At 45.6% G+C, this 25,054-nt stretch overlaps 1 protein-coding gene across 2 annotated transcripts; it reads right to left on the bottom strand.

Annotated features, from left to right (window-relative positions):
• Positions 1–201: 201 nt before the first annotated feature.
• Positions 202–15,837, bottom strand: IGSF1 (immunoglobulin superfamily member 1). Of its 2 annotated transcripts, none has more exons than XM_065916427.1 (20): positions 15,712–15,837; positions 13,275–13,393; positions 13,100–13,126; positions 12,414–12,698; positions 11,774–12,061; positions 9,585–9,869; positions 9,051–9,344; positions 8,315–8,593; positions 7,877–7,997; positions 5,970–6,040; positions 5,841–5,873; positions 5,170–5,460; positions 4,592–4,870; positions 3,692–3,979; positions 2,649–2,936; positions 2,174–2,461; positions 1,692–1,979; positions 1,293–1,571; positions 780–903; positions 202–618 (listed from the first exon to the last, which is right to left on the bottom strand). In XM_065916427.1, the coding sequence occupies exons 2-20, from the start codon at positions 13,342–13,344 to the stop codon at positions 483–485; spliced, it is 4,014 nt and encodes a 1,337-aa protein (XP_065772499.1). In that variant the 5' UTR covers positions 13,345–13,393; positions 15,712–15,837; the 3' UTR covers positions 202–482. The 2 variants fall into 2 exon arrangements, with proteins under 2 accessions (XP_065772499.1, XP_065772500.1); XM_065916428.1 differs by having other exon boundaries at positions 12,414–12,695.
• Positions 15,838–25,054: the final 9,217 nt, after the last annotated feature.

Genomic DNA, 25,054 nt, shown 5'->3' with positions numbered 1-25,054 from the left:
TTCTGTTCAGTAACCATGTCTGAAACCAAATTGGACATGTTGGAGCATTCCCTCCTCCCTGACCCTATCCTTGAGCTCATTTCTCTGTGTTAGTAACCCCCTGCTCTCTTACTGTGCCATGGGGGTCAGCTCCAATACACCATTTTTTGCTAAATCTTAAATAACAAACCAATGGAAAACTGCTACCATAGTTTTTGCAGTTAAATAGTGAATACTCTTTTTATTCAGAAGAATACATTTTTAATAGATTTTCATGCACCAGTAAATCAGTACAGTGAGGAATTACAGGGGTGGGAAATCTCTCTTCAGGAAACCTCTCACCCTGGTAGAGCTCTCAGTTCCTAAAATCCCCTTGACCCATCTCAGGTGATTAGTGGCCAAGGAACAGTAGGTGGTGTGGACTCCCGGGGAAACCAGTCAGATTTGAAGGTCTCTGAGGATAAAAAAAGAGGAGAGGAAAGCTCTTGTAAAGTAGAAGATGATTATATTGGGACTGGCTGCTCTACTGAAGTGCCCTGAGAGACTGATGAGGGAGAGTTGGTGTTGGTGCCCAAATCTCCTTCTTGGTTACACTCTTCCAGGGCTATGGTCTGGTCTCTTCCATCTGTCTCTGAGCCCCTGTGTAGAAAAAGAAAAAAAAAACAGGACTAAGGGAGGATACAGAGCCATCAACTTGAAAGCAGGCTGAGTTATCGGGCTCAGATGCTAGGGGAGCATTTGGATCATTGTTTTCACAGAAGCCCTGGGTTCATAGCAGGAGGCTGACATGAGGCAATTACCTGGTTCGGAGTCGAGGCCACTTCTTCCACTCTATGGCTAGCACCACCCCCAAAGCTACAACCACCACCACGATCAGGGTACTTCGGACAATGTTCCCGACAGTGCACTCCTGAGCAGCAGGCCCTGTGATGACAAAGAGCAGAAACCAATGCCATAGAGTTTAGTGCATGTGTGTTCCCCTTGCTCACTTGCTGCCCGTTCATCTGGCCTCCACTGGGGTTCACTTGGGAACCACATGTTGGGACAACAGATGGGGTGGTCAGAGGCAGTGCTTCTGCTGAGGCAGAAGCAGCCCTCCCTTGTGGGGTGGAAGACGCATTGGAAGTATCCTTGTCACTATCTTTGAGTGAATCTGAGGTTCCACCTCCTTACCATCCCTAGGAGAAAAATGACCACACTTGAGGTCTCTGACTCCAAAGCCCTCCCCTTCCATGTGTGGCCTGCCTCCATGGAGACTGTCTCCAGGGTCCCAGGTGTGTCAGGCCAGAATCATGGAGGGATTATCATCTCACCTGCTGCCCCCACCAGCTCCAGAGTATCACTAGGCTCTGACCAGATATCGGGGTAGGCCTGCAGACGGTAGCTGCAGCTATAGTTTCCAATGCCCTTTCCTTCTACATTATTGATGACAAAGTCTCCATCCTCTGAGAATTGTTGAGGTGCTTCTTCTCCATCGTGTTCCAGGACAAATTCCACGCCTGGCAGGGGCCCTCTGCACTGAAGGGTGATGTCCTTCCCGAGCCTGAACACAGTGCTGGGCGAGGCTGATAAGGAGGGTTTAGGGGGCTTGTCTGCAACCAACCAGGATACAGAGTTAGAAATGGCCTCGAACCCAGCCCTTTACCAACTTAGGGATAACTACTAAAAAAACCACAAAAGCTAGAGTCTTACTGAAAGCCCCAAGACCTTACCAGTCACCCAGATCTCCAGGGAGTTACTGTGATTAGAAGCTGCAAGGGGAGCAGAATCCAAATAATACACACAGCTGTACATCCCAGAATCTTCACTGCTTACTGCTGGCATCCAGAAGTCAGCCCTGAACCCGCTTGGCCTCTGTTGCTTTAAAGGCTCTTGAATACCCTTCTTCAACAGGACAAATGTTGAGTCTGCCAGTTCCCCCTGACACTGAAGAGTCATGTTTTCTCCAGGGGCCACCATGGGACCAGGTTGGGCTAATAGGCTGGGTTTGGGGAGCAAACCTAGAAGAAATGAACTCTTGGTTCATAGAGAGGTGGCCACTTACCAGGGCATCACCCCTGAAGTCTCAATAAAGAGAAGAGTTACTGCCTGCCTCTCCTTGAGTTCTTGGAAAACCATTTCCCGTGAACCATCTGCCAGCCCAATTCCCTCTTTTCTATACTCCTCTGCCCACTCCAGAGAATCTTTCCCTTACCTGTGACTATGAGTTCCAGGGTGTTGCTAGGCTGTATCTTGATGAGGCTGGTCCAGTCAGGGTGGTAGCAGCAGCTGTAACGACCTATGCTAGCACCAGATACGTTGGTGATGGGGAAGGCCCCATCATTACTGGTGGATCCCCAGAGCTGCACTGAAGTGGCTTCTACTTCTTTGTGGAGAATGTACCCTACTCCATGTACTGGCCCTTGGCACCAGAGAGTAACATTCTGCCCCACGGGAACCACAGAACTGGGCTCAGCAAACAACCGTGGCTTGGGGAATGTGTCTAGGAAGAGACCAAAGATGGAAAGTGGTGAGTATGCAAACTGATCACTGAATTCACCCTTTACCTTTCTCCTTCCAGACACAACCGTTCTACTCCCTGTCCTAGCCCAGCCTTCCAAGAGGGATTACCCTCCCTTACCCCTACTCCAGTTGCTTCTGTCCCAGTCCCATGTCTTGTCTGTCCTTACCAGTCACCCAGATCATAAGAGGCTTGCTGAGATATGATCCCCTGTTTGACATAGTGGTCTCATAGTAGATACAGCTGTAGTTCCCAGAGTCCTCCGCCCCAACAGCATGGAGGAGGAAGTCAGCCGAGTTCCCCGAGGCACTCCGGAACTGTAAGGGACCTGGGATTCCCTCCTGCAGGAGGGCAAACCTCATGCCCTGGAAAGCCCCTTGGCAACGCAGGGTCACATTCTTCCCAGGAAGAACCACGGGACCTGGCTGTGCCAGGAGAGTGGGTTTGGGGTAGAATTCTGAAATTAAAGAGAACACATATGAGAGAATCCTGCCTCACACATCCTGAGCATTGTTTTTTTTTTTTAGTGTTATTATAAGAAACGATATATGCTTATTGTAGAAAACTAGAAAATACAGAAAAAAAACTAATGAAGGCAGTAAAATTCTACCACTCAAAGATGGCCATTTTTTGTACATGTTTCTGTATTACTTCCCATTTATTTTTGTACATGCCCATGTCATTTTAACTATAACTATTTGTATCATTGGGCTTACTGTATACACAGTGGTGTAGTTTAATATTTTTCACTTTATATTGTAAACATTTTCCTATGATGTTAAACAGCCTTTGAAAACCATCATTTGTAATGACTGCATAATATGCAGTTGACACTTCAGGGTCTTTACCCTTTCTCTGAGGGTCATCCAGCCCACCAATATCTGGTAGCCCAGCTAAAGAAAAAGTGGACCTTGGGCCTAAAGCTCAAGGCCAAGCTGCAAAAAGATTTCAGAAATAAGGCAACATGTGAAACATCCCCAGTGCCTCATTTCTTTCCCCAGAAGTGGATTATTTTCCTCCTTCTTCTCATCTTCCCGTATAGTGATAATATAAGCATCTGCCTTACTTGGACTGTTTACCACATGCAGGCACTGTCCTGAGCACATTCTTGGTGACTTTTAGAAAGGGCACCTCTTCCTCTCTCACTGACATCCCTCCTGCCCATTGTCCCAGGGACAGTACCACCTCCGCCTGCATTTCCCCAGTCCTGACCTGTCACCACGAGTTCCACGAGGTCACTGGGCTCCGACCAGATTGCAAAGTCGTAATAGCGGCAGCTGTAATTCCCTCCATCACCAATGCCCACCGAAATGATCAGAAAGTGGGCTGCACTGGCTCCCAGACTTGCCCAAGACCTGTCACTGGATGCTACTTCACTTCCATCTTTGTAAAGAATAAAGCTCATGTGCTGGTGGGGGGTGGAGCAATTGAAAGTCACCCGGGAACCAGGAGTGACCACAGGACTGGTCCATGTCTCAAAGAAGGGCTTGGGGTACATTTCTAGAAGGCAAAAAACCAAACATAACCAAAACCAAATCAATAGAAAGCAAGCTAGATAATATAGCAAATACTGGTTCCAGAAAGCAGCTTGGCTTCCTGTAGTATTTCATTCAGAAGAAGGTGCATTTAAAAATCCAGGCAAAACCACTTTGCAGATAGAATTTTCACAGGGACCCCCCTCACCCCACCCCTCACCTCCTCAAGCCTAATCCTCACTGTCAGCAGACTGAGCAATGGAAGCTAGCTAAAAGAATGGGTAGTCACGGGGGCTCTGCTGATTCCCTGAGCCTCAGTTTGCCCATTGGGACAAGAAGGGGAAATGGTACCTGATCCACCTCCTTTGACTATTTGCTCTCTAGCTAAAGGAGATAATTGATATGAAAATAATTAGAAAAATTAAATCACCCTCCACAAACCCCAGCTATTAATAACAATTATGGCTATTAATATCATGCAGCCAGAGGCCCTGGCACTCCCAGCGCCACGCCTGCCTGGCTCTAAGATTGGACACAGGCTCCTAGGACCAACAGCAAAGTTCGCTGTGGGGAAAGGAGCGTCTGACCTGGAGCTTTGCTTCCCCCCTCCTCCCTCACACACCCCTTTCAGCTCTACCTTTTATGACAAGCTCCAGGGGCTCACTAGGCTCGGACCACTTGAAGGGGCGCTTTTCAGTGTGAGTTCGGCAGCTATAATTGCCTTCGTCTTTATCCTCCATTCTTTGGATTGTAAAGAAGCCTTCTCTCCCAACGGCACCAAGTCGCTGGACGGGGTCCTGCATTCCCTCCTTGTACAGAGCAAACCCCATGCCTGCCAGCCATCCTTTGCAGCGGATTTGCAGTTCCTGACCCCGAATTGGGGGGGAAGCAGAAATGACAGGCTTGGGGAGGATATCTGGAAAACAAAACAGGGAGGACAAGGAGTCCGAAGTTAGGAGGTGCCCAGATGGGACACGAGCGGAGTCACTCGGTCAGCAAAACAGAGATCCATCCTGGCCGGGCCTTTGGCTCTTCCTGTCAGTCTCCTCTCAACCCTCTTCCCCACCCCCTCCCCCATCTCAATCCCCTCCTCTCCTACAAGCAGCAGAAGTCCCTTGGGCTCTGGATCTCTGAGCATTTCCCCATGCCTCGGAGCAGTGCTGGAGTCCCGGGGCACCAGGGATCATGCCGAGAGGACGCTCGGCCTTTTCTTACCTGTTCCCACTAGCTCAAGTGCCTCACTGGGCTCAGACACAGCCATCTCCTCCCATGAATGGCAGTGGTAACTCCCGGTGTGAGCCTGGGTCAGGGCTCCAAGGGGGAAGGCAGCCCGGACCTGCTCGGAGGCCGGGCGAGTTGCGATCCACCCGGTGCCGTCCTTCAGTAACACAAACTCCTTAGTTGAACCAGAAGGGCTTCTGCACCAGAGGGTTAAGTTCTTCCACGGGGCCAGAGGGAAGTTGGTCTCTGCCCACAGCTCAGGCTTAGGGGTTGGCATGATTATTTCTAGAAAGAGCAGAGTTAATGAAGCCATCCTCCCTCCCCTGCCCCTCCCCCTTTCCTTGCCCTTGAATCCCCCTCCCCAGATCACACTGCCCACCTCCCCTTTCAACCCCAATCCAAACTCTTTCCTCCCTTCTGCAGGTGCTGGGGAAAGAAGACGCTGATGTCTCAGTTGAGCCTCAGAAAAATGCAAAAGCTTGGGGGAAATTTTGCAGGCAGAAAAGCGGAGTTGGAGGCTGAATTTTGCCAGCAGCTTCAGCAAAGTGCCCCTTCCTGGCTGCCCTTCCCTCCCAACCAGTCACTCCCTGGCCACTGACACTGACACTGTAGTTATTTCGGATCTCCAGGGAGGAATGTCCCAGTCTGGAGCAGGAAAAACTCACCAGTCTCTTCTGTCAATACCCCAGTGCACAGTCCTGCAAAAGAAATTGCTGCCAGGGATTTGCCCCCTCCCCCACGGGACTTCACCCCGGCCTTCTGCCCAGGCCCCTTCCCCACCCCCTTGTACTCACCACAGCAGAGAAGAGCTGTGAGTATGAAGAGCATGGTGACCCCTTGAGCTGTTCCCAGCAACCAGGCTTCTCTAGCAAGACCAGAAAAGAGATGAGAGGAGTTGCTGGGATTAGGGGGAGGGCGGAGAGAAGGGGCGGCAATTTATGTCATTGGCTTACTTACCACCCAATAGGGATTGGATATGGCCAGAATAATGGGATATCATCTTTTCTGACATCGATGACTTTTCTCTTTGAGGGCCTCACCACCTACAGACCTCTTGCTCTTTCATGACCCACGGGCCCCGCCCCTCCCCCCTCCCCAGACAATATCAAATGTCAGCTCCCCAAGGCCCCTGATTAGGCCGTTGCTGGAACTGAGATGTCAGATGTGAAAATACCTTTGTAACTCCAGCTCTCAGAACCCCTGGAGTTCAGTGTGATCGGAAGCTCTGGGTGATGGGTATGGGGCCAGAGGGAGAAATCTTGGGTGTTTCTCAGTCATCAAGTTTAAGTTTGGAAGCAGTGTTTATTATGGCACTATTGGTCCTCCAACCGACCTGCCTCACCCGCCTTTGTTGTGGATGGGTTACCTAGGCAGCAACAGTGGGATCTCCCTACCCCCACCCAGATCATGACTAGAAATGTGCAGCAGCTTCAGGTCCTGTAGATTCAGATCCTATAGATTTAGCTTATATTAAGCCAAAATCTACCTGACAATTTTGACTTAGAAAACACTGACCTTCCTTCCTGGTCAGGACAACGTGCTTTTCAAACTGTCTTCTCTGATATCTGGTTTCTGAACTCATTCTTTGCTGCAGTGGTCCTGGGCTGAGGTGGGGGGCACTTGAAGCTACATTTTTTTCTAATCTCTGGCTTGAAGGCTACCACAGTGTATGTGGAACTCAGAACAGATTCTGTGAACCTGACCCCCACTGAAACGTTTGGAAAGCTCAAAAGGGGTAGTGGTTTTGCAGAAGGTTTAGGTGGCTCCCTTCCCATTACCCAAGCACTCTGTCCCTCAGATCTCAGAGGAGAACACAGACACACACAATCATAGTCATCATCCATTGTGTATTGAATACTCCCAGGCACACAAAGGCCTCTGCTCATGGTGGGGGAGGGGTACAGCCAGGATCAGAGAGTGGGGGAAAGTGGCATTCAGGAGCAGAAGCCCCCACCAAGCTAGGAGCTGTCATTTCTCATTTTTGGGCAGAATAGCCTGAGCACAAGGATATAGGGATAAGGGAGAGAAGGAGATGACCCAGGAGACACAAAATAATAAAAGTAAACAGCAGGAGAACCTGTTTGACTTGACACTTTATGGATCAGGGGAAGCAGTCTGATTCTTTGACCCAATCCATTCTCTCATCAGCTGCCCACCCAGGCTAAGGCTCTATTCTCAGAAGGCTCTGCACAGTGGTTGTGGGCCGAGTGGCAGAGACACTGGCTTCCATAGCAGCGAGGATGGACTACAAGGCTTGCTGGCCCTTGAGAGCTGAGGTAAGGCTGAATAGTTGGGATGGGAGTTGGATAACATTCTGAGAGACAGGACAGTGTTGCTTCTTACAAAAAAAGTTCAGATGAAGTTAATGTGGAAGACATCGATCATCTGTGAGAGGCAAGGTGGCTTGGGAGGGAGATTTGGGCACCCTCCTGGGGGGGATAAGCGAATGAGGTTCTGAGGACTTCTTAAGTCTCTGAGAAATTCACATTTCTTTACCCTCTGGTAGGGGAGTTGACCCCTCCATGAAATGAAAGAGAAATGGCTGGAATGAGAAAGCCTTGTATCTTCATCCCTGAAGGTGGAGGATAAAAAGGGTGTGCCCATGGGGCTTGTCTCAACTGGAGCACACCCCATTCCTGAACCTCTGGGGAGCCTGAACTCAGCTAGATTTAGGAGCAGGGCATTGGGATAAGACAGTTACCTGATTCTGAGTCTCCGACACTTCCACCTTATCCATAGCACTACGAACAGCAAGGCAACAAGCTGAATGATTAGAAATAACCTGATAGTTTCATTCAGAACGTGATTCCAGGTGAGAAAGCCTGTGACCAGAGAAGACCAGAAACAGGGACCTTGATGGGGACAGGGACAGATGAACACATTCATGGGGGAAAGGGGAATCTGGTTACTGCAGGTAAAGGGAAGTTGAAGCAAAAGTGACCTTTTACATGAAGAAAGGGACCCTTGAAAGTATCGTGCTCACTGCCTTTGAGTGATTGTGAGACCACCCCAGGAGAAAGATGCCCAAACCAGCCCCCGACTACCCTTTCCATATCCTGCTGGGCATTACTCTGGGATCCCAGGGGTATCATGGCCAAAGTCATGGTGGGGGCACCTCTATGAAGAGTTTTCCTCTCACCTGCTGGCCCCATCAGCTTCAGAGGCTCACTGCGATGTGACCAGATGTTAGGGTGTGCCTCTATGCGATAGCTGCAACTGTAGGTCCCTGTGCCTTTCCCTTCAACATTACTGATGATGAAGTCTCCATCCACTGAGAATTTTGGGGATGTTTTTCTTTCTTCCCATTCCAGACAAAATTCAAGAACTGGATGAGGTACTCGGCACTGAAGGGTGATGGCTTTTCCTAGCTTGAACACGGTGCTGGGCCAGGCTGACAGGGTGGGTTTGGGGGGCTTATCTGCAACCAATCCAGAGACCAGAGTTAGAACAAGTGACTTTGAACTCATTGTCTCATCTCAACAAATGTTTCTCAACTCCTTAATTGGGCTTCTCTTTTTTTTCTGCTCTACTAGATCAGTGGCTTCAAAATTTGTGCATCAGAATTCCTTGGCCCATTTCTTGATCCTCTAAAGACTTCTAGGCTCCTACCTTCAATCAGAAACTTAACAATACCTGTAGGTTTCCCTGGGTCTTAAGGAAACTAAGTTTTCTAGGAGTCCCATCGGGGCTTGTCCATGCCTAGAGGTAAGGTTTGAGTAACAGTACTGGGAGAGAAGCTCCCTAAAGTTTTGGAGAAAACCACCCTCCTAGTCTGGTTTTCTTTGGCTCATAAATCCAGAAGGGTACAGGGACACTAACTCCTTCTAATAACACTGGAATGAAGATAAAAATAAAGAATAGTTGTTAGCACTTGCCTACAACCACAAGCTCCACAGTGTTGTGCGATGTCATTCTGATGGAGGTCTTCCAGGAGAGGAGATAGTGGCAGCTATAGATGCCAGCATCACTAGAGGTCACATTGTTGAGGAAGAATGACGTGTCATCATAGATACTGGTGGTATCCAAGAGTTGAAGTGGTTTGTCTTCTCCTTTCTTATAGAGTGCAAGCCCCACTCCATCCACTGGCCCTCGACACCACAGACTCACATTCTGACCCATTTGGACCACAGGACTGGGCTGAGCAAGTAGCCAGGTCTTGGGGAAAGTGTCTAGGATGAGACCCAAAATATCAAAGGCTAATAAGTCTGACTTACCCCTCCCACTAGTTAAGGTTCTTTTCCTTTTCCTCCAGTCCATCCTTGGCAAATCCCACCCTAAGCCCAGTTATACAAATTCTGCTCCTTCCCCCACCATCAACCCTGGCTGCATGATGAAGTTCTCCAGTGGGCCCAAAGAGAGCCGAACACCCTTACCCCCAACATAGGTCCCAGGGCACCCCCCTCTCTTACCAGTTACCCAGATTTCCAGGATATCACTGAGGAGTGAACCCCTGTATGATCCATCATAGTAAAAACAGAGGTAATGGCCAGCATCGTGGATTTTCAATGCCCGGAAGAAGAAATATGCCTCATTTTTTATTGGCCTCTTGAGGTAAAAGGACTTCTCCAAGTCTTCAAGCCTTATTAATGCAAAGGTCATTCCATAGATTGGCCCTTGGCACCTGAAATTAAGGCTTTCTCCCGGTGCCATGATGGGCCCAGGGTAGGCTGTCAGAGTTGGTTTGGGATAGAGTCCTAGAAAGCGAAGAGACTCTGAGTTAGAAGTAGGGTGATTCTTCCTCATCATATTCTGGTTTTATTTTCCTACTTTCTTTAGATAGCAAGTGGTAGCTGAAGTTTTACCCTCTGCTCTCTCACTCTTCCCTGAATCTCTGCCTCTTCTAGAAGGTAACCAAGGGGAAGTTCACTTCCACTCCTTCCCTCTCACCAGACTCTCTCACTGCACTGAGCTCTAACTATGTATAGGGGTATGTCTCAGTGGAGTGTCTACATTGTAATTCCCTCTATCTTTAGGTCTCTGAATTGCCAAATGTAGTTCTTCCAATCACCCAAGAAACCAAACTTCTGAAAATTGCTTTGATTCCTTCTTCATAAAGCATGAATGTTACTGCAGTATTAAGGATGGCTTTTGAACACATTCAGTTCACAGAAAACCCTACTTCCCAGAGGAGACTGAAAGAGGCCAGTAAGTCGGGATTGGCCAGTAAGTCTGCAAACCAAAGAAACATTTGTTAATGGGGCCACACCCTCATTTTCATGTATTGTTTCTCCAAAGAGATTAAACTACACAACAGAAGGTAAACCTCACTCCCAAAGCACTCCTTCTTACCCACCCCAATTCCAGGTAGGCCCACCCACCCATTATTGGAAGGATCAGCTCTATCATAGGTTCATTAAGCATTTAGGATACCTCAGGCATCATGGAGATCTAGGGGTATACAAGTAAAGGAGACAGACACAGTCCCTGTTCGCTAAGTGCTCAGGGCCTAGTGGGGGACACCTGCGAACAGGTAATTGCAGAAGTGTGTGTTAGTGGCATCTATACCAGAAGGACATTCGTACAACAAGCATCCATAACACGCAGCTCAAACAGACAGACTTTTGTTCTTTGATCCTCAATAAAAAGCTATACTAATAAAATTAATATCTACCATTTATTGAGAACTTATATGCCAGGCACTGTACACATATTATGTTAGGCAAATCCTCACAACAACCCTGTGAGGTAGGTATTACGATTATACCAATTTTGCAAATGAGAAAACTGAGGCACAGAAAGGCATCATACAGTGGATCAGGTAGATACTGTTATCCCATTTTAGAGTGGGGGAAACCGAAACACAGAGTTGAAGTAACTTGCTCAATATCACACAGGGAGGTGGTGTCAGAGGTGGAACTAGAAACTAGGAATAAAACTTTTAAGTCCAGGGTATTTTCTGTAGCACCACAGCTTTCCCCAAGCCTATTTAACTTGATGAAGGAACTAAAGCAAGTGTGGCCAATTCTGTCTAGAAGCATCTGGGCTATGGGGTGGAGGTGTGGTGTGCGTCTAACATTAGGCGTTTGGAAGAAGCTTCTACTGTGTTTAAAGCTTGGTACTGCCTTACTGGATCTGTATATACAAGACTAAATTCATTTATAAAACCATTTCTGAAATATGAACTATCACTTTCCTTGTCATTTTTTGTTTCTTTTTATTGCCAGCACAAGCAATTCACTCTGTTTTCCACACTTAAAAATAAAAATCACAAATAGAATAAAAATACATTTAAATAAAAAAAAATCAGTTTCCATGACTGCAGTGGCAGTGCCTGGCACATATTAAGTGCTCAATAAACATTAGCCGAATGAATGAATGAACACATGATTTTCAACAAATAGAGAACAACAAAGCTGTGATGAGCTGAAGCTGCTGGACATTTGGCTGGACTCACTCACTAGCCAAGTGATTGGCTCCCAGACAGCTGCCTCCTAGCATGTGTGATTCTCATTTGCATCTCAGTAAAATATCAAATGACTCTAGCTCATGGGCCTTGCAGAGAACTGGGCAAGGAAAGTCATATCAGAAACCCTGGCTCATCCAACCATGATCCCGGGGACAATGATCATCAGACCCCAGCAGCCATAGCCACACCCACCTGCCACAATCAGCTTCAGGGGGTTGCTGGGCTCTGACCACAGGGTAGGGAGCATCTGGATATGAGTGCGGCAGATGTAAACCCCTTCACTCTCAGGTGTCATGTTGGCAATGGAGAATATGGCCACTCTCCCAGTTGGGACTTGGTAATCCACGGGTTCCGCATATCCCTCTTTGAACAGCATGAATACCAAATCCTGCAGCCAGCCATGGCAGAGTATGTTAACATTACATCCGGGAAGAGGGGAGGTCTCAGTCTGGATCCAGAAGATGGGCTTGGGCAGCTGGCCTGGAAGGAGAGAATGAACTAGAATTCAGGCAGAGCAAGGGTAGTGCAGCTCAGGCAGCGCAGAGAGCTCTACTTAAATGAGTCTTCCTGGTATGATACTTATTTGTCACCCCTCTTTCCCCATCTAGAGTATTCCCTAGGTTGAGGAGCTTGCCCTCTAGATCCATTCCAGAGTCTGCAGCCTCACTCTGCATTACCTATAGAAATGAGACACTTATTTACCAAGTGTGGAATATCTGTATTATGCATGCAAGCGCTTGAGGCAAATGAATTAAACAAACCCTGCTCTGGGAAGGCAAGTTTGAGTCCTAGGAGTTGGAGTTTATTCTTGATTATCTCTCTGTCTTCTTACCTGGTGCCTCCAACTCTAAAACTTTACTGGGCTCTGACCAGCCTGTCTCCTTCCAGTAGCAGCACCTGTAAAGACCTGTATTTGCCTGAGTAAGGGCACCGATGGGGAATGAAACTTGGAAGGTCTTTCGGGAAGGGCGGATCCAGGTCATCTGTGTCTTATCCTTCAGCAACAAGAACTTGCTTGAAATCTGAGAGGGGCTTTTGCACCAGAGTGTGATGTTCTCCCAAGGGGCCTGGGGGTAGTTGGATTCTATCCATAGCTCCGGTTGAGATGGCATCACTGCTGTCATTCCCAAAGAAAACAAAGATGTCAGTGGTTCCAACCCTCTCCCTCCCATAACATGCCCCCTGCAATGTCCCCTTTAAATTAGCCCCAACCCTCCCCATTCCTCCTTTTGTCTTTCCTTCGGGACAGGGTTGTGTGCTTTTATGGGGGGGGGGTGGGATAGGGACCGTAGGACATTGTTTTAAGGAATTCAAGTGAGTTGGAGAACAAAGTGCAAGAGACAAAGTCTTTACTATTTTGTGGGAAACCAAGTCATGAAGTGAGCGGTCCTGATTCCTAACAAGCTGAGTCTGGAAACTGCCCTTGGCATCTCAAGGCAGTTATGTCCAGGGCCATGGAGGGGCAATGTCTTGCAGCCTTCAGGAAGGAAGGGAGTTGATGTGGCAGGACTCACTTACCCATTGGTGTCACACCCAGACTCAGTCCTGAAAAGAGAGATTATGGTAAAGGAGAGCCCCTCGTTGTCCCAATCACCCTCAAACCTCAGTATTCTCCATTCCCTCCCCAAGGGGCCCACTCACAGGGGTGCCTATGACAGGGACACTTGCCCCGCCACGCCTTCCTTGTACTCACCAGCACAAAAGAGTAAGAGAGTGAATGTCCGCAGCATGGTGGCCCCTTCCCCTGGCCTGTCGAGGGTCATGGAGCCTCCGGAGTCTTAAAGGGCTTTGCCCCTCAGAAGGCGGTGAGATCTAAAAGCAGAAGCATTTTTACTCAGGGGACTGCTCCTTCTCCTGAAAGTTTAGTTTGGATCACTAAATTGTACCTGAACACCTACCTTCCACTCCCCCACAGGCATGCAGGGTTACCAGCTACTTGTTCTCTTTGTCCCCTTTCCCCACTTCCCCCTTCTTCCACTCAAGGTCTTTGCTGGTATATCTACCAGATCAGATTTATTGAAATGTGTTTGTCCCTAGGGTCTGAGAAGCCCAGAGTGTGACCTAATACAGGCCAGCAGAAGCCCTAAGGCATGAGGGGGATGGGAGGTGTAGAGTCAACTTTTCGGATTCTTTACTCATATGTATATTTCTTGTCAGAGTCCTCCAACAACCTAACAAAGGAAGAGTTCTACATCCCCATTTTGCTGGCTAGGAAACTGAGGCTTATGCAAGAGATAATTTTCTCAAAATCAAAAGATATTAAATATCAGAGCCAAAATTCAGATCCATGTTGAACTCCAATGCCTATGCTCTAAAACCAGAAATTAAACTTTCAGAGATAGCCCTCTCCCCCTTTCTCATCCTCCCTCACTTCTACTGTCTCATCCCATCCAGGCTTTCCCTTCTGTAGAATGCTTCAAATTTAGTATTATTTTCATTATTGTTTCGCATCCCCTGTCCAAAGCTCAAAACCTCCATTTCGAGTAGGTATTGGAGAATCAAATTACTTGAACTAATTGATATGAAATGTAAATGATTCATTGGCGCCCCAAAACTTATAAGCATTTTTGTTCACTGCCCCTAGGGAAAAGAACTGAATTTCAGGGAATGTGGCAAAAATATTTGAGTTCAGGGAGGCTTTCTTATTTTCTTGAAAATCACTATTGACCACAGGCTCTACCTGTCCATAAGTAGACCCCTTATGCTTTTCTGTCTCTCCTACCCTACCCACCCTGGGCCCAGAGTATCCTTTGGCCAAAGAAAGATGTATGCTCATCACACAAACTCAGGATGACTCTCTTCTATCGTCTCTCTACTTAGGGTCTGAGGTTGTGTCTGACCCTAGCTGTTTAATTTTATTTCAAAAGAGTGGGATAAAGGAAGCTCTCAGAGCAGAAATGGGTGCTTTTGCTTCCCCAAACTGATCCTGATATCAAAGCTTCTAATTTGCTCCAGGACTAGGAGGGATGAAGGAGCAGGAAAAAGGGGGAAGATTCAAACATCTGGGCTGTAGGGAGCAGGTGGACAGTCAGAGATCCAAGGAAGAACAGTTTCCCTTTGCATTTTTTACTTTGCATCGAAGGATGCTCAAATTACCTTCTTTGAACTTTTCTTATCTAATATCTAGCTAGCCTTGTTGTGTTGAATCTGAGATAATACCGGAACAGTGCTAGGCACATAGTGAATATTTCTTTAAAACTGGCTATTTTTCTTCCCAAAGGGGACATTAATCTGGCAGAGGACCCTAAAGATGCTATTTCCATCTCAGCTCCCACAGACTCCCAGGCCCGGGCCCAGTCTTGGTGACACCCTGTTGCTTTGTTCCCCTGAGGCTTTGGCCAGTTTACTGGGGGTGGGGGGGGGGACTTCAGGTTTCACTGCCAAGGGAAAGCTTTAACTGGGATTCCACTCAGGAAGGCCAACTGAGACTCCAGTCCTGCCAGGTGGACCCCTAAACCAGGGTTTCACTTCCTGGGGGCTTGAGGGGAATAAGGAAGCTGGGCTTCTCAGCATGGCTGACCCCTCCTCCACCTCCTGAGGAAACTCTACCGTTTATATCCAGCCAAAAGGAATCTTCTGTCCATGGAACAAGGGAAGGAGTTGCGGGCTTCGGGTTAATTGGCCACGCCCATTTTTGACCTTTCACACTACCCCCCTCACCCCAACACTCCCCCACCCCCATCTTCAGCAGTCTAGCCTTTTCTCCCTCCCCTCCTACTCCACCCCAAGCACTTCACACACCCTTAGGCAGCGCCGCAGTGCTTTTGAGGGCGAAAGACCCGAAATGTCTACTGGCTCGCCCCCTGCAAGGCTCTGAGGGTTCCAGGAATCAAAGGGTTTGGGCTCGGCGGGGTGCCGGGTACATGTTCCGCTAGAGGATTTGAGGGAAGACTGCGAAGGAAAAGGGAAGATATCTGAGTGCCCAGAGATTCTCAGCGAGGCACGGCTGGGAGCCGGGGAGGGAAGGCGAAAAGGAGGGCTGAGGGGGTGGGGGGAGGAAAGACTTGGGAGCCTTTAAGTTTACGGCAATTAATTACTTCAGGGAAATTATTTCGGGGTTTTGTTTAGGATCTGATGGGCAGTATTTAATCTTCAGCCACTGGACTGTGCGCGCATTTGCAGGTACTTACGGTAGTTGAAGGCCCGCTCCGCTGTTGGAGATTCTCCAGTGAGCTTCTCCTGATGCTGCAAACTGCCCGGCACGGGAAGAGCGGTCTAAGGACAGCCTCTCAGTCTCCGGGCCCCGCCTCCCTCTCTCCCCCGCCCTCCCGGCCGCTCCGACCTTCTCCCCTCCCTCCGCCCGGCTCTGGGAGTCCACCTACACCAACTCTCTAACACCTGCAGTCCTCCGGAGGCCGGGATTTCTACGCCCCTCCCCAGCTCCCGCCTCTCTCCCGATTCCCTGCAGAGGTTGCCGGGCCCCTACCCCCTCGCTAATCGCTGAGTTTCATTGGGTCATTGTATTCAGGAGAGGAAAAGGCCAGCTCTGAAGTCGGGCAAAGCTGTCGATCCCTTCTCTCCAGCTCCCCAATGCCTTTAAAGGGATTTCAGATCTTCCTTTCACACCCCCACTGAAGCGTAAACACCGCCACCAAGGCTTAAATGCCTACTATGTGCCTCTGCGGCCTTGGGCATCTATTATTTCTAATCTTCATAGCAGCCCCTAAAGGATGTGTTACTTCCCTCAATTTTACAGACGAGGAAACTGAACCTCAGAGAGGATTGAGTAACTTGGACAGCCTTCAAAGTCCAGCTCGGGATAAAAGCCCAGGCGAAACATGTTAATACAAATTTGGATTTCAGTCTGGTTCTGCTATTCGAGAGCTGAGTGACCTCAGGAAAGTGTGTTACACTTTCTGAGTCTCAGTTTCCCCATCTGCAAAATCAAACAACAGAAGTTACTTCACAGGGCTTGGATGGGAGAGTGCAGGTAAAGCTTGCAGCACGGTAGGCCTGCTACAGGATAGGTGCTGCTGTCGCCTCGTCTACTACCACTAATACTACTACTGTTAATCTGTACAGCTTTCCACGAATGCCCCAGAGAAAGAGGATTTCAGTGATGCAGACAATTCATAAATTTAGTTGACCATCCACAACTTTTTCAAATGATGATGTGTGAATGAGGCGCTAACCAAAGCTCCTGACATATACTATATGATGGGATTAAAGGAGAGCTTTCAGTGGACTCAGAGATCAGTGGATTGTTGTAAGAAAATGACACGGTTTTCTCTGTACAAGTTTTACATTCGTAGAAGGTTAAAACTTACCTAAAGAAAAAATACTGTAATTTGAGAACAAACTACATAAAAATAAAGCAACATCTGTTTTAATAGGAAAACTGAATGTCATATCTTCATGGGGATATCAGTTGTGGCTTCCTGCCATCCTCTGTTCCTACATACCATTATAAAGTATTGATTAGAATAGAATAGCCAAAAAAAAAAAAAAGAAGAGAATAGCCATATCCATATAAATGGGTATTTTGGGGACAAGTTATCTAACCTCTCTAGGCCTTCATTTTCTTATTTGTAAAATAGGGATAATAATTGTGCTTAATATCACACAGACTTTTGGGTAGGACTGAATGGACCCCCCCCCCCGCCCCCTGTAAACTACTACATACTGACTAGGACACAGCAGTCAACCATCCATTAATTCAACACATTTTTGTTGAGTATTTTCTTTGTGCCAGGCATTGTTCCAGATGCTGACAATACAGAAAGAATAGCGATTTCTGCTCTTAAGGAGTTTGTAGGCTGAGGGTAAACAGTGATAGAGAACAAGTAGAAGATGGTCAAGGAAGGAGGTGCCATGGGAATCAGAGGATTGTAACAGGAATGTCCAGCAAGTACGGCATGGAGAACAGCAAGCCATTTACTGTTGTTGTTTAGTCGCTAAGTCATATCCAACCCTTTTGCAACCCCTCGGACTATAGCCCACCAGGCTCCTCTGTCCATGGGATTTCCCAGACGAATATTGGAGTGGGTTGCCATTTCCTTCTCCAGGGGATCTTCCCAACCCAGGGATTGAACCTGCATCTCCTGCATTGGCAAGCAGATTCTTTACCACTGAGCCACCTACTGTGTGGCTAAACCAGGGCGGTGGGAATAGAGAAGGAGGCCACCCACTTCAGTATTCCTGTCTGGAGAATTCCATGGACAGAGGAGCCTGGTGAGCTACAGTCCATGGGATCACAAAGAGTCGAACATGACTGAGTGACTAACATTTCATTTTTCATTTCATTATCTGTCAGGGTGGAAATATTCATGTCTATTTTTAAAAGATTTGTCTAGAAATCACTATGATAGGGTTCCCCTGGTCGCTCAGTGGTAAAGAATCAGCCTGCCAATGCTGAGACACAGGAGACGCAGGTTCCATCCTTGATCTGGGAAAACCCCACATGCCATGGAGCTATTGAGCTCCTGGACCACAGTGATTGAGCCTGTCCTCTAGAGCCTGGGAACCGCAACTACTGGGCCCTCATGCCACAACTACTGAATGAAGCCTGTGTGCTCTAGATCCCATGTGCCACAACAAGAGGAGCATGTTCACTGCGACAGGAGAGGAGCCCCTCCTCGACGCAACTAGAGAAAAGCCCGTGCAGTAACAATGACCCAGCACGTTCAAAAAAAGAGGAAGAAATCACTGTGATTGTATCAGGTACTAAGTGCATTATAAATATGAACTCATTTTATCTCAATCTCAACACTAGGAATTAGTTATTGGTATCAGTCCCATTTTGCAGACAAAGAAGCTGAAGCACAGGTCCATTAACAAATTGCCCAAGGCCAACACAGCCAGCAACTGGAAGAGCTAGAATTCATATCCAGGTAATCTGTATATACAATTCCATGGTTCCAGGTTTTTCATTGTTGTTGTTGTTGAGTCGCTCAGTCATGTCCCACTCTTTTGTGACCCCATGGACTTCAGCCTGCCAGGCTCCTCCATCCATGGGGATTCTCCAGGCAAGGATACTGGAGTAGATTGCCATTTCTTTCTCCATTTTTAAAAATTGCTTACTTTATTGATTTTTTTTTTTTTACTTTTAACTTTTTATTTATTTTTATTATTTATTTATTTATTTATTTTTAATTTTTCAGTGGGTTTTGTCATACATTGATATGAATCAGCCATAGAGTTACACGTATTCCCCATCCCGATCCCCCAATAATTCAAAATCCTTTTATGCAAAGTAACTGAACAACTTCTCAGTTCCTTCATTCTTTTATAAAAATGAAGTATAATTGATAAGGGTTTCCCAGGTGGCGCTAGTGGTAAAGACCCCACCTGTTAATGCAGGAGACCCAAGAGATGCAGGTTTGACACCTGGGTCAGAAAGATCCCCTGGCATGGCAACCCACTCCAGTATTCTTGCCTGGAGAATCCATGGACAGTGGAGCCTGTCAGGCTACAGTCCATAAGATCACAAAGAGTCAGGCGTGACTGACACGACTTAGCATGCATGCATGCACACATAATTGATAAACAACATTATATTAGTTTCAAGTATACAACATAATGATTCAATACTTGTATATGTTGCAAAATTTTCTTAAACACTACAATACTACCTCTGCTTTGGAAGCTTGGAATGATAAAAGTAAAAGAATTTTTTTTTAATTTAAAATAAAGTTGACATATAATCCTGCAATCCCACTCCTGGGCTCATATCTGCAGGAAATTTTAATTAAGAAAGATACATGCACTCCAATGTTCATTGTCGCACTATTTATAATAGCCAAGACATGGAAGTAACCTAAACGTCCATCAACAGATGGATGGATAATGAAGATATGGTATATATAGACAATGAAATGTTACTCAACCATAAAAGAGAATGAAATAATGCCATTGGTAGCAACATGAATGGACCTAGAGATTATCATGTCAAGTAAAATAAGTCAGACAGAGAAAAACAAATATGTGATATTGCTTATATATGGAATTAGAAAAAGATACAAAGGTACTTATTTACAAAACAGAGACCCACAGACATAGAAAACAAATTTATGGTTCCCAAAGAGGAAAGGTGTGGGGGAGGGGTAAATAAGGAAGTTGGAGTTAATATATACACACTATTATATATAAAATAGGTAAAAAGCATGGACCTACTGTATACTACAGGGAACTATACTCAATATGTTGTAATATATTCATAAAAGAATATTTCATATATGTAAATATATATATCTCATTTAATCACTGTGCTGTACATCTGAAACTAACACAACATTTTAAATCAACTACATACTTCAGTAAAAAATTTTTAATTTAAAAAACAGATGTGAATGTACTTGAAGTGAAAGTGTTAGTCACTCCATCGTGTCCGACTCTTTGCAGCCCCATGGACTGTAACCCACCAGGATCCTCTGTCCATGGAATTCTCCAGGCAACAATATTGAAGTGGACAGCCATTTCCCTCTCCAGGGGATCTTCCCAGCCCAGGACTCTTGCATTGCAGGCAGATTCTCTACTGTCTGAGCCACCAGGGAAGTGAGACAGAAAAGCACCAATCAAATGCTCTGTTAATAATGTAGTACAGAAAGCAGTGATAATATTTTCCTGCTCTCTGCAAGCCCTTAGGCTGAAGCTTGTTGGCCACGTGATTCAAAGAGCTGACTCATTTGAGAAGACCCTGATGCTGGGAAAGATTGAGGACAGGAGGACAAAGGGATGACAGAGGATGAGATGGTTGGATGGCATTACCGACTCAATGGACATGGGTTTGGATAGACTCCGGGAGTTGGTGATGGACAGGGAGGTCCAGCGTGCTGTGGTTCATGGGGTGGGAAAGAGTCGGACACGACTGAGCGACTGAACTGAACTGAATTAAATGAGATTTTTTAAAGCTAAATTTGTGTTATGGTAGTCCAACTAGGGGAAGCCCAGGGCAAAGGAGCACTGGCCTCCTCCCAGTGATGTGCTGGCACCAGCTACAGTTGAATGTGTGCATCTCATCTTAACCTAGGGTTTAGTAATATCATGGCTTAAAATTGGTCATGGCCAGAGAATTTACACCAACCAATAGGCAACTGCTACAAATCAGGGCTTTTTTCCCCCTCAGAAAGCTGTTTGTTAAACATCCACTAGCAAACCGCTTCCAGTTTTAAATTTTAAGACAGTGATTCTCAGTGGTAAACAGGAACTACCAAAAATCTTGGTGATTTTCATACTCTCGAGAATTATGATCATTATAAAGCATTCCTTGTCCCCCCTACTTTACTGTGTGGAAAGTCACCTTTGGGGTGGGTCAGATTTCTAGAGTATTTGGTGCATTAAAGAGGTGCCAATATGTTTTAGCACCCTTCCCACTTCCCAATAGTAGCTCAGACGGTAACGCATCTTCCTGCAATGCAGGAGACCCAGCTTCTATCCCTAGGTCAGGAAGATCCCTTGGAGAAGGAAATGGCAACCCATTCCAATATTCTTGCCTGGAGAATTCCATGGACAGAGGAGCCTGGCAGGCTAGTCCATGGGGTTGCAAAGAGTTGGATCGAGTGAGCGACTAACACACACCACTTCCCAGTAAGTCTAAGCCACAATCCTGTTTCATGGTAGAATGGGTACATGGAGTAGACAAATAAGGAAGAGAGGTAGTACTAAGCAAGTGGTGCTCTGGAACAGTGAGAAAGCCCAACTGGACCAATTAGGTTCCAACAGCAAGACCTGGGGTGTGGGGGCAGAGCTTTGGAGGTGGGAAATACCTTCTCTGAGAGGTAAAAAGAGAAGCTGGGGCCCACTCATGGAGCTTGAGTTTCAGCATATCCTTTGTCCAGGATTTCAATTACTAAGGGCGCAGTTTGGGGCATTAAGTCACTCCCTGAAGCTATAACTGAGGGTATTTTCAGGACTGTGAAGGAAGATTCCTAGAATAAATCAAATGCAAGTGATGAACCAGAACTGAAATTTATTTAATCAAAAGATTCATGGTGAGCCATAAGGCATGGAGACCTGCATGATCAGGCTTCTAAATGCCTGTCATAAAGCAAATCAACAGTGTGATTGCCGAGGTGAATATAACTTAAGGTTAATGGGTGGAGAGGAAAAAAAAGATGTTTTGTGGTGTTCTCATCTAGCAGGACCACAAGGTTCTGTTTGACCTATATATCATTTACCAGAAAGGTAAACTATTGCCCCACTGTCCCCATATAATAATTCTCCTAGTATCACAAGATGCCTTTTGTTTATATAAGAAGCAATGAGAAGAAAACCTATGTATGTGCTTGTATGTTGTGTGCATCTGCATACATGGGGGGGTGAGGGTTCTGGTATAGACTTATAAAATGAAGGGAACCTCTGAACGTGGGCTGCAAAGTGTCTCATTGTCTGCTTTTCATATCCTGGATGAAGTTGATGGCCCCAGAAGGAAGGAGGTGGGCTCAGTCCCACTGCCTTGGTGGGAAGGCAGAGTGGCTTCAATGAGCAGTTTAGGTCCGACACAGGCAGGATGCTTTAAAGTGCCAGTGCCAGGAAAGTTTGTTTTTCTGCTTCGGAGTCTGACTTGCCTCCAGTTTGTCTAAATTGTAGGGATTTGAGGTGGGGGGTGGCTTGGAGTTTGAGGAGAAAAAGGGAGGTAATGTCAGTCGGGAACTTTTAATCAGTTGTCCAAAGGAAAGTAAAGAAGTCAACAAATGGGTTCTTTTAGCTCCCTTTATTGTATGATTAACTAATTATATAATTAAAGTTAAATGGAGACATCTAAACTGCAAGAGCAATACAAATTAGCAGTTTAAAAACACATCACTTCAACATCACCCACTGTTTACAATCTGTTTCTTAAAATGTCAGTTTATAGGCAGTCATTTCAATGTACATGCATCTCTCTGAGTTTAATTTGTTTCGTGCTCTGAGATACGGTCAAATTTTCTGAAAGATCCAAGTACCCTTGACAGAGGGTGGGGGAAAACTTTCTTTCTCTGAATGAATCTGTTAATTTTGTATAGGTTATTACTTTCACATTCACAACAAAATTATTTTTTCCTATTTTAGCTATCATATTCCAATATCTCCCTATTCCACTCACCACTAATTATCTTGCTGTGTTCATATCCTCTCTCCCATGTATCCCTCCTCTATCCCTTCCATTTCTTTTTTACTTTTTCTTTTCTCTTTTTCATGCAGAATATAGATAGATACAGACATAGATGTACATATACACTCTTAGTAACAAATGTCAATATTACATTTGTACATCATTTTCCCTAATTCCCTTGGCCAAAAAGCAATTAATCATAAAACTGAGATCTGCATTTTTTTAAGAAACAGCTTTGTAAATCAGTTTAGTCACTTATCTCCAGAAGCACCCTCTCCCTGGGCTGCAGCTGTCTGCAGTAAAGCCAGGAGTTTTGGAATATTGCTGACAAATGCCTTGAAGTCATCTTGATTGTCAGAGATTTTTCTCTCATCTTCAAATACAAAAGATAGCTTGGCTGGATGGTTCACCGGAGGCTTCAGGCCCAAGGACTTCAGCTGGTAGTAGATCTTGTTCCAACTCTGTCTTTCTTGCGCTGTAACTAAGGCATAGTTAGGTGTTAGACCTATCTTTGTTGAAAATCAGTTCTCTTTTTTGAGCAGCTTGCAAGATTATTTCTTTTCCTTTCAAATTCAAGAACTGTACAATTTTGTGACTTGGACTTTTAGTTTGAGAGGTATATTTGAATTGGGACCTGTTTATTCTGTGTGTAAGTTGAACTCTATGTTTAGCTCTGGAAAAATTATTTTCAATAATTTCATTAACAGTTTCAAGGTTACTCTCACTTTCCTCACCTTCAGAGATGCCAAGCACACAAATATTATATATCCCCAACGTGTTTTCAAAATCCATCACCTTGTCTTCTAATGTGAGGGGTTGTTTGCTTAAAATTTTTTTTTCTTTTGAGACTGAAGCTAAATTTGCTCTTCATTTGTACTGATTCTCTCTTCCATGGTATTTATTCAATAATTTTCCTCTCTCAGGGTTTCTTTCAGTCCTGTGATCTTTGATGAGCTTTTCCTGTGTACTTTTTTAAGTGTCCACATGGTCCTGAATCACCTTCAAGGTGGAAAACAACATCTCCCTCACATTGGCCCTTTCTTTGGGTTCTGCCTGCTGCTTCTCCAGGCCAGCTATATCTCTTAAACTCTCTGAGGTCCCTGGTTCATTTGCAGCATTACAGTGCTTCTTGCTTGCTCCTAAACTTGTCTTCATCATTTTCTTCATTCTCTTTTAAGCTCGAGTAGTGTTTGCTCTCTTTATTCCCTGCTTTTGTAGCTAAAGCTTCTGTTGTCTTCAAGGGCTTTCTGAAGCTCAGCAACTTGGTTCTGTACACAGCTGCTCTCTCCTGTTCCCCAGTAGCTCAAGAGCTGGGATCCTTTAATCAAAATCCAATACCTATTTTAATTTATGATATGCTCAGAAAACTATAGAGTATTAAGGTATAATTAACTGATGTGCTCTCCCCTAATAGCACTGAGAGAAAGAGTTTCATAGCCCTACAGGTAAGATGAGGAAATAGATAAATGCATAAATAAAAAATAAGCACACATATAAAGACATCAGTATACTAAATACCTGAATACATAAATATACAGACACAAAAAACATTGTATAAAGGCACAAAAACACAAACATGGAAATAAAAATGTACATTAAGAAATCTCCACACTGTTTTCCATAGTGGCTATACTAGTTTGCATTCCCACCAACAGTGTAAGAGGGTTCCCTTTTCTCCACACCCTCTCCAGCATTTATTGCTTGTAGACTTTTGGATAGCAGCCATCCTGACTGGCGTGTAATGGTATCTCATTGTGGTTTTGATTTGCATTTCTCTAATAATGAGTGATGTTGAGCATCTTCTCGTGTGTTTGTTAGCCATCTGTATGTCTTCTTTGGAGAAATGTCTGTTTAGTTCTTTGGCCCATTTTTTGATTGGGTCATTTATTTTTCTGGAATTGAGCTTCAGGAGTTGCTTGTATATTTTTGAGATTAATCCTTTGTCTGTTTCTTCATTTGCTATTATTTTCTCCCAATCTGAGGGCTGTCTTTTCACCTTACTTATAGTTTCCTTTGTAGTGCAAAAGCTTTTAAGTTTCATTAGGTCCCATTTGTTTAGTTTTGCTTTTATTTCCAATATTCTGGGAGGTGGGTCATAGAGGATCCTGCTGAGATTTATGTCAGAGAGTGTTTTGCCTATGTTCTCCTCTAGGAGTTTTATAGTTTCTGGTCTTATCAGATCACTAGCCCAGGTGGGATGCATGAGACGAGTGCTCGGGCCTGGTGCACTGGGAGGACCCAGAGGAGTCGGGTGGAGAGGGAGGTGGGAGGGGGGATCGGGATGGGGAATACGTGTAACTCAATGGCTGATTCGTGTCAATGTATGACAAAACCCACTGAAATGTTGTGAAGTAATTGGCCTCCAACTAATAAAATAAAATTTAAAAAAAAATAAAAAGTAAAAAAAAAAATAAAAAAAAAATGTACATTAAAATGAGCCT

This window comes from Muntiacus reevesi, chromosome X (assembly GCF_963930625.1).
Source record: "Muntiacus reevesi chromosome X, mMunRee1.1, whole genome shotgun sequence".
NCBI lineage: Eukaryota > Metazoa > Chordata > Mammalia > Artiodactyla > Cervidae > Muntiacus > Muntiacus reevesi.
Note: the sequence above shows the minus strand (reverse complement) of the source record. Positions and strands in the feature narration are given on the sequence as shown.